At 34.0% G+C, this 9230-nt stretch overlaps 1 protein-coding gene across 2 annotated transcripts; it reads left to right on the forward strand.

Moving 5' to 3' along the window:
- The first annotated feature begins 2366 nt into the window (after positions 1 to 2366).
- Positions 2367 to 8166, forward strand: LOC132046794 (probable prolyl 4-hydroxylase 9). Of its 2 annotated transcripts, XM_059437545.1 has the most exons (8): positions 2380 to 2623; positions 2726 to 2842; positions 3689 to 3846; positions 4240 to 4342; positions 5545 to 5640; positions 6857 to 6922; positions 7012 to 7131; positions 7944 to 8166. In XM_059437545.1, the coding sequence occupies exons 1-8, from the start codon at positions 2501 to 2503 to the stop codon at positions 8028 to 8030; spliced, it is 870 nt and encodes a 289-aa protein (XP_059293528.1). In that variant the 5' UTR covers positions 2380 to 2500; the 3' UTR covers positions 8031 to 8166. The 2 variants fall into 2 exon arrangements, with proteins under 2 accessions (XP_059293529.1, XP_059293528.1); XM_059437546.1 differs by lacking the exon at positions 4240 to 4342 and having other exon boundaries at positions 2367 to 2623; positions 6993 to 7131.
- The last annotated feature ends 1064 nt before the right edge of the window (positions 8167 to 9230 follow it).

Genomic DNA, 9230 nt, shown 5'->3' on the forward strand with positions numbered 1-9230 from the left:
TACGGCTGAATAACTTCATTTGCCTTTTCGTAAATTACATTTACCTTTTTTAGTACATTTGTTGGTTGTCATGAGCCAAAATATAAAATCTGCAGAGGAGCACATGGTGTAGCAGAAAGAGTCAATCATGATTCATCCCACTTACACAATGGACCTCATAATGCCACTTTTGTTTTGCCTAAGATGGACTAATTTTGGGATTAATTAATGACACTTCCACTGAAAAAATTTACTCTTATATTACTGTGAGAAGGCTGTTGATTACTCATTAGGATTACAAGTACACAAAATCATGTAATTAAGATGTGATTTCTTTCCTCTTGATTAACCTTTTTCTTTCTTCTTCTATAATACAGCTCATTTGTACTTCTAATAATGCAAGAAAAGTAGACAGATGTCCACATTTTTATTCCCCTTCAACGGTCCTAAATTGAGTAATTCTTGTAGCCGTACCAAAAGGGACTCCTTGAACTTTTTGTCTGTGGAATGAACAAACGCCATATGTCCCAATCCCTGGTAAAATGTTTGATAAAGAACAGGCAAGATATATAGGTGATTTCTTTTTAGTTGCAAACGTTAGATAGCACCAGATCAGATGCTATTGAATGAAGATTGCCAATAAATGATCTGGGAAAGATGTAGATTGTAAACAGTTTATTCAAGAAGATCTTATGAGCAAAAACGTTCAAAGCAAAATGGCCTTAGAACAAATTTGGAAATATGCAAAACAACAGTTTTCTGAAATTACATGTTACTCCTCTGTTTCTTATTTATGAGGGGCAGGTGGGGTAAAAACTTATCCTCACCGGATATTTACACTACTTAACAATATTGGTTTGTATAAATATATATTAACATTACTTAACCATTGTCAATAAATATATATATTTGCTACATTAATTTCTTGACTATAACTAATTACACGAGTTTGGTGTCAACATCTGATGTGGATAAGTTTTTGTTGAATTTATCAAAGTGAATGGTGGACAGATATTTCATAATTGCAGTTTTGTTTTTGTATTGCGGTGCTAGTTGGAGTCGAGTCAATGTGAAATTTATGTTTTCGCCGAAGCATTTTGAGTGGACTCCACCTGGTTTGGTGAACCTAAGCCCGTCCAACTCAGGGCATTGCCCGCAGATTGAACCGTAACTAAAGTGATTTTTTTTTTAATGAAATTACATTTTAATTATTATTCCTTCTATTCGAATATATGTGACACTTTTTCCTTTTCAAGATTCAACCTGCATAAACTTGATCAATATTTTAAGATGTATTTTTTCACCGAATGGATATGAAAAAAGTTGCAGCTTATAGTACTTTCATGTAGTTTTCAAATATATAAATTTTAATGTTAAAATATTGAGTTAATCTAATCCAATTTAGCTTAAAAGTTTAGTTAAATTTAATCTCGAAAAATGAAAAGTACCACAAAAATTGGAATCGAGGGAGTATTTTATTATTATAAAATAAAAGTAGTCTATGTGTAAAACTTGAACTTTACTTAATAACTCACTATAGTTTTAAACATCGTAATCGGATCATCTCATCATATCGCATTAAAAGTTCAAAACCAATCAAATTGCTTTCCTACGTGAAAAGAAGTTACTAATATGGTAGGATACATCGTGATCAAATAGACCGAAAATCCAGCACAATCTGCACTAGATGTTTTTTGGTTAGAAATATGAGAGAGTTTTTATATTTTAAAAGAATATACAGGTATTTTTTATCTACTACTCCCTCTGTTCATTTTTACTTGTCTAATATTCTAAAAATAGATTTTTCACTTTACTTGTTACTTTTAGCATATAAAAAAGAAGACAATTTATTTTTTCCTGTTTTACTCATAGTATTAATTACTCCACTTCAAATTATTTTTCAAATTCAATAAAAATATGCACCAATTAATATGAGTATATTGGTAAATCATGCACTTCATTTATTATTTTTTAAGTAATGTGAAAAATTCAAAATGAACGAGTAAAAGTGAACTGAGGTAGTGTATCAAATGATAATCAAGCTTCTTTTATCACTAGGCTGTCTTCTCCATCACTAGGCTATCGTCATTTGAATATATAATACATTCAATATTTTGGAAAATGCATTGAAATACATTTATTGGTTGTCACGGTTAAATTTTTTGTGAATAAAAATTAAGCCGATCTAAATACAATTATGCCGATCTAAATACTACCGATTTAGTAATTAAAAAAAGAAAAAGAAAAACAAGTAAGAGTTTAAATGAAAAAATAAAATAAAAATGATCAACTACACTAACTAGCAAAAAAAAAAAAATTAAAAAAAAGATGATGACCAATTTCAGCAAAAAAAATTCCCGCCGCGTGCGGAAGTCAAAGATCGGACACATGCAAACAAGCCATCTCTCTTTATTCACACAATCCCTTCTTTTCCAGTCATTAAATAGTAGTGCAGAGAAATTATCAGTTAAAAAAAGAAGAAGTCTCAATTAAGCCAATAGAATTCTCGATTAACCAGAAGATGAAGAGCAGAAGTAAATTAGTAGGACAAAGATGGTGGAGCATAGGTTTACCTTCTGTATTTCTCCTTTGTCTTTTCTTCTTCCTCGTAGGTTTATTTGGTTCTACTCTCATCTCTCACCAGGTACTTCTTCCCTATTAATCTTTTATTACTACTACTTCTTAACCGATTGATGTATGTATTTATGTATGTACTAATCATCAAAGAAATGTCTGGGTGTGATAGGATGTAAAAGTACCTACTGTACGACCCCGGCCGAGGGTGCTTGAATCTGTGGAAGAATTTGATCCTTTGCCCAATGGCGAGACTGGGGAACATTCCCTCACTTCCATTCCCTTTCAGGTGTGTTGTGTTTTATTGCACAACTCTCAAATTTCCTATTTTGGGAATCGATTTCAGTTCTAACCCTTTCTGTTCTAAAATTGCACGCTGGAATCAACTTACTGGTATTTGTTACGTTCAAATTAGTCGGTTAACTTTTTAAATTGTTGACATTATTATTTGGCTATATGGTATGGGATCAACAGTCTATAAAGTTGCTTGAAGCAACGTGAATATAGTTCCTATTATACAGTGATGATCAATGTTCAAACTGGCATGGTTTTGTTTTTGAACTGGTCCCACTTTTTATAGATACATGTATGTATGTGTGTATTCAGTATTAATCTCTCTGGATTTGCACTTTTGGTTGGTTGATATGTCCATTTTCTCTTCATACCTATTGTATTTTGATAAATCAAACAGTAACATTGCTTTAGTTTGTTGCCTCTGATGCAAGATGTCACTGTTTGTCACAGCGAAGTAACATAAATTGATGTTTGTTTTTTGATAAGTAACACCAGTGGGTAATTAAGTAAGCCTAAGAACAAATACCCATACTCCAATTTCTACCAGTATTTATTTATTTATGATTCCCGTTTGCTATGACCAATTGTGGGGAAGAGGGGGTGGAAGGGGGGGGGGGGGGGGGGGGGTGTGGAGGAAGCAGTGCAATAGGCATATCGTCAAGTTTATTGCATAATAGCTATAGCTGTAAATGACTATGTTAGCATCCTAACATATTCGTAAGCTGGTTAATTTTTTATTTATGGAACTTCTTGACTATATAAGTCTAGTATCTCTGATCTGCATTAGTATTCATTTGTTTTGGTGTATCTTATATGACGTTGACTTGAATTTCTTGGGCAGGTTTTAAGCTGGTTCCCGCGTGCATTATACTTTCCCAATTTCGCAACTGTAGAACAATGCCAAGGCATTATTAAGATGGCAAAGGCAGAACTGAAACCATCTTCATTGGCTCTCCGCAAAGGAGAAACAGCAGAGAATACCAAAGGAATTAGAACAAGGTAAACACTACTCTGGGGGTCTCCATGTCTTGATTGAAATTGATGCTTTTATCATAAATGCAATCTTTTTACTCTTTCCAAGAGTTGGTTGAAAATTTCTTAGATTAACTCTTAATCCACTCAAACATATTTTCATATATCCATATCTGGTAGATAAGGTCAGTAGGTCACCATGAATTGGGTGTGTGCATATACATTTTCTACTTTTTTGGAAGATAAAGTTGTTCATTGTATTTGAACTGTTCATGTGTCACTTTCCCTTTTCTGGTCATTTTTTTTATGTTGCTTTGATCTGTTTTGAAGAACTATTTGATAGAAGTTTCCTGCCTCTTTTGGTTTTGACAAGAAGTTACAAATCTTTGTTGAACTTTACACATCTCCCCTTTCCCCCAGTTCTGGTATGTTTATCAGTGCATCTGAAGACAAAACTGGAATTTTGGATCTCATTGAGGAGAAAATTGCAAGGGCGACTATGATCCCCAGGACACATGGAGAGGTAAATTTCATTTAAAACACACGTCTTAAAAATATAATGCATGAAGCGATTCTCATCGTATGTTAGTTTTATCATTCCGTCCAAGTGTTAGAAATTGGATCTTATAGTGGTACCATTGGTGGAGAATCCTTTTCCAAAGCTTCTTCATTTCCTTCCTGTTCTGCATCTTTTGTAAAATGCTGGAGTACCTATGTTAGTATTTGTAGGTCTCCACTAGGTAATGCATCCTTCCGATAGTGATCAATACTGAAGAGAACAAGTCTTTTCGTGTTAGTGGTAAATATTAACTGGTTGTACAATCACATATTTTAACCAGCTTCAAGGTCATTTATATCAAATACAAAGGATCTCTTTTGAAAATATATATTTTTATTATCAGGTAAAAAAGCAAGGTGATTTTAAATATATTACGGTCTCTGCGTTCTTTTCACCGCTAATCTGAAAATTTAAATGCCTGTCTTCAGTGGAATAATGGAATTTGTCCGCGTTTGTTTATGGACGGATCAGTATTTGTTAGCAATGACGAACTTAAATGGACACTTCAATGATCATAGACTGGAAATGATACATTATTTTTTGTCCGAATCATTCACATCATACTAATAAGGATTTTTGACAAAGGTTGACACGGAAATTTAGCTTGAAGTGTGAAAAATCCCATGTATGTTTCTATTTGGATCTTTTTTGTTCCAAGTTTACTTATGCAAAAAAGCTCATTCGATGTATGATGGTTTGTTTTCACTTCAATATGAACAAGCCAGCTGTCACATGGGGTAGTCTATAGGTATTCCAACAAGAGATCTCTTTCAATGACAAAACCATGAGGCAAACAGTTCAAAGTGTGCATTTTAACAGGAAAGTTAGAGACACTGAGCATCTCCAGCTGTTCTACGCTTTAAATTTATAGGTGGGAAATCTGGCTTTTGAGTATTATCTGAAACTGATGGAGTTCTTGTGCTGGATTCCTGGAATATTTGTTCAATTTCTCTTGAATTTTGAGTTAAACTGATGCAAATAATGCATGCTATTTACCTTATGCATCCGATAATTGATAGCTAGTCAGGCTGCTAACCTTTTGTATCTGACTTTTTCTTATGCAACTACTGATTCTAAATGATTTTTCTGTTCATGAGATCACTAACTATGGTTTACTGTGATCATAATTGCTGTTTAACTTGATAGTTGACCTGTGCGTATTTCAGGCATTTAATGTGTTGCGGTATGAAATCGGCCAGAGTTATCATTCGCATTATGATGCTTTCGATCCTTCTCAATATGGTCCTCAGAAGAGCCAAAGGGTATGCACGAACTACTTTTGGTAAATTGTTGCTATTAACTTTTCCAATTGACTTTTTAATTTTCTAGTAGCTAAGTTAGTCTTACACAAACTGGCATCGCAAATAGTCCATTGACTTTAGTGTTTAGTTATTTGGATAAGATGGTGTTGTTTTCATATGTTTCTTCCAATCCCCTTTTTTCTTTTTCTTTTTTTAATTTATAAAGGTAACAAATTTCTTCCAATCCCTCTTCCCCCAAAATATTCAAAAAAATGGAAGAAAAAAAAAAGTGTGTTTGAAGCTATGGTTCCTAAGACACAAATTTGAAGATTCATTGCAATGACTTCATTTGTTTATCTGGATCAGCACAAGCTGCATAGAGTGTTCCTTCCATTTAGCACTCTGTGGAACTCTCTGTAGCATTTAACGTCACATGAGATTTTTTTTTTTTCCCTTGCTTCTATGTGTTGGGTCTTGTCTATCTTTGCTGTTTTATCATGACTAACTTGTTCTTGTTATTTCTCATTTTCGCATTGCTTTGATTTGCTTATCCGTATCTGACTCTTTTCCCTTGTTTTCTTTTGAGCCGAGGATCTTTCGGAAACAGCCTCCCTACCTTCCAAGGTGGGGGTAAGGTCTGTGTACACTTTACTCTCCCCAGACCCCACATTGTGGGATTCAACTGGGTATGTTGTTGTTGTTGTTGTTGTTGAGATTTGTTTTTTTCCAAAATGGGATTTCTTTTCCAAACAATGCAGCTTTATTCCAGATTGAATGAATATTCCCAAATCTGGAATGGTCTTGTTGACCGATTTACGTAGTATTAGATCAAAGTTTTTCCCAGTATGTCGACCAGCTGTCTTCAGGTTTACTGTTTGTGATTTTATGTTATATTCGACTAAACAGACAAAAAAAAATTATCATGTAGCATTCCTCTTGTTAGCCCTTTTTTTCTTGACTACACTCTAAGATGTCAGACCCAGAATAAGCATATAGTTGTATCCTTTATATCCATTTCTTTTTTCTTCCCTTACTGATGAAAAAGGGGTCTCAGGTCTGATGTTCCTCATGGATCCTTCGGAACCATCAGCTGGAAGTGTTTAGAGCAAGTGTAACGTAGACTCCACAAAGCTTATGAGCTTTGACATGTCTAGTTGAAATTTAGCTCAAGTTGCAGTTAATTTTGAGCAATGATTATGTTAATTGTCCAGACTAAAAATAATGAATTTTCATTTAGGTTGCATCCTTCTTATTGTATTTATCTGATGTGGAAGAAGGTGGAGAAACTATGTTCCCTTTCGAGGTGAGTCCAAAATTGTTTCTTCTTTCATGGACTATTGTTACGTTTCTCCCTCTCATTTCTTGTAAATTAGTCCTTTGGTTAATTTACAGAGTGGGCAGAACATGGATGCTAATTATGACTTCCGCAAGTGTATTGGTCTGAAAGTGAAGCCGCGTAGAGGGGATGGACTACTGTTCTACTCGCTGTTTCCAAATGGTACAATTGATCCGGTGAGTTCTTATAGATTTCAGCGTTATCCTTGTATTTATTTTCATACAAAAAAGAAGTATTATCCTTGGGGGGCGGGCCTATTATCCACCAAGTTTCGAACCATGCACCACTGGCGTTGAGGATTTCCAGCTTATTAAAAGAACTGTTGCCCTTGCATGACAGCTATGCAGCTAGCCAAGCACATTGTGAACTATTTTTCGCCTTTTACTATATTGTGATTGTCGGGATATCACTTATCAGCATTACATTAGTTGGACTACAAGGCAATCTTTATGGACCCTTTGGTAGCGCCATATAGCATCCATGTGGAGAGCTGTGATTCTTGCAGCATTTTGAAGTATTAGGAGTTACGCACAAAATTAAAGATGAAAAAATGTTAACACTGCCTTCGTCTTCCCCATATATCTCTATGCGTTGTTTGTCTCGCTGTGTGTTTTACTATTTCCTTTCTGTGGGAACAATTCTTGACCAATCCTACTACCATGATGCTATGAAGATGTTTGTTGAAGAGGGTTGCTGTGGTACTGCTAAAATTATTTGTTGTTACTGTGAGTCTCTGATTAATTAGTGGCATGGGAGCCCATATTATCATTAGGTGCTGCCTCATTGCACGGATACTGATAGAAAGGTCATAATATTTTTTGCTGTATGCCTGTATTACTGTTCCATTTTCTGTTGCTCCTTTAGTGCTTCATCTTCTGTGGCTACTACTGGTTATAAAACAGAATATTGACTATTATTGACTACAAACATTTTGTCATACTGCACATGTTGGCTTGCAATTTCTCACATTTGTAAATCTCTAATGCAGACATCTCTTCACGGGAGCTGTCCAGTGATCAGAGGTGAAAAATGGGTTGCGACAAAGTGGATCAGGAATCAGGAACAGGATGAATAAACGAGTACATGTCTCGAAGTATTGTTCATATAATTCTTTGGTAATTTAATGTAACTTACTAGGAGTTTGAAACGAGTTTTGCAGTAAATATATCTACAAGAGGTGCTTATATAGATCTTTATCAGTTGGCCCTTCATATTGTACTTGAATTTTTGCCGCTCGAAACCCCTCCCATTCCCCACAGAGCTCACCCCATCTTGCAGTAAAAAGAAGTCTAATTCTTCACATGGTGTAATGCCTGTAAGTACTTCATTCAAGTTTTCATCTTTCCTACATTAGTTCTGGTGAATGAAGTACTTTTTCCTATGGTTTCTTTTAAAATTTTCAACGAAAAAGAAAGTTGAAAAACAAATAAGGACTTGCGCCTTTTATCCCTTCTTGGGAAGTAATCAATGGTTCTAATTTAATTTTTTTGACTATAAAAGCTAAATAAAATATAAAATGTTATGGTGTTTTAACTTCTATAGTAAAAAATGTTATGGTGTACTTATGGTCGGAAAATTCAAAAGTTTTATAGTCATATAACTATTATGGCATGTTTGAAATTATAAGTTCCAAATTTTTTTCTTAAACATGTGACATGTCAAATAGGTTCTCATAAATTGAAATATATGAAATATTATTTTATTTCCCTTTTTTGAGAGAATATTGTACAAGGTAAATTTTTATTTTACATTGATAATAATGCTAATTGAAATGTAAATTTCTAAAGTATAAAAATGAAGTTTAATTCTTCATCAGTGAAACAATGCTTGAGCATTAAAGGGTAGTTTGGTAGTTTAAAGTTATGCAGGGAATTTATGTATTATTTTATGTTGGGATTATTATGCAGGTTAAGTTATTCTATCTATTATCAGCATAAAATAATATATAGATTCTCTCATAATTTATACATATATTAATTATATAGGTTTTTAAATTTCAAATTAAATATCATATTGGTTGTATTGAATTTTATACGTAACAAAAGCAAGTAATACATGAATTACTTAGCTTCAAACCAATTACGAAACAAACCCTAAACAGTCTGATCTAAGAGGAGCAATTTACATGGCCAAGGAAGAATGCTGCAGAAAAATTTAATTGGCTGAACATGGACGTAGCTTTGCATCTAGGAAATGCTGACACCTCATCCAACTTCCCGACACGAAAACAACACACGTCAACACCATGTGATAAAAGGATAACATATACATACGC

The sequence above is a fragment of the Lycium ferocissimum genome, chromosome 2 (genome assembly GCF_029784015.1).
Source record: "Lycium ferocissimum isolate CSIRO_LF1 chromosome 2, AGI_CSIRO_Lferr_CH_V1, whole genome shotgun sequence".
Classification (NCBI taxonomy): Eukaryota; Viridiplantae; Streptophyta; class Magnoliopsida; order Solanales; family Solanaceae; genus Lycium; species Lycium ferocissimum.

Coding starts and splice junctions, on each gene's coding strand:
- LOC132046794 (XM_059437545.1), top strand. CDS start 2,501: ATGAAGAGCAGAAGTAAATTAGTAGGACAAAGATGGTGGAGCATAGGT. Junction 2,624..2,725: donor CTACTCTCATCTCTCACCAG/GTACTTCTTCCC, acceptor TGGGTGTGATAG/GATGTAAAAGTACCTACTGT. Junction 7,132..7,943: donor CAAATGGTACAATTGATCCG/GTGAGTTCTTAT, acceptor TCTCTAATGCAG/ACATCTCTTCACGGGAGCTG.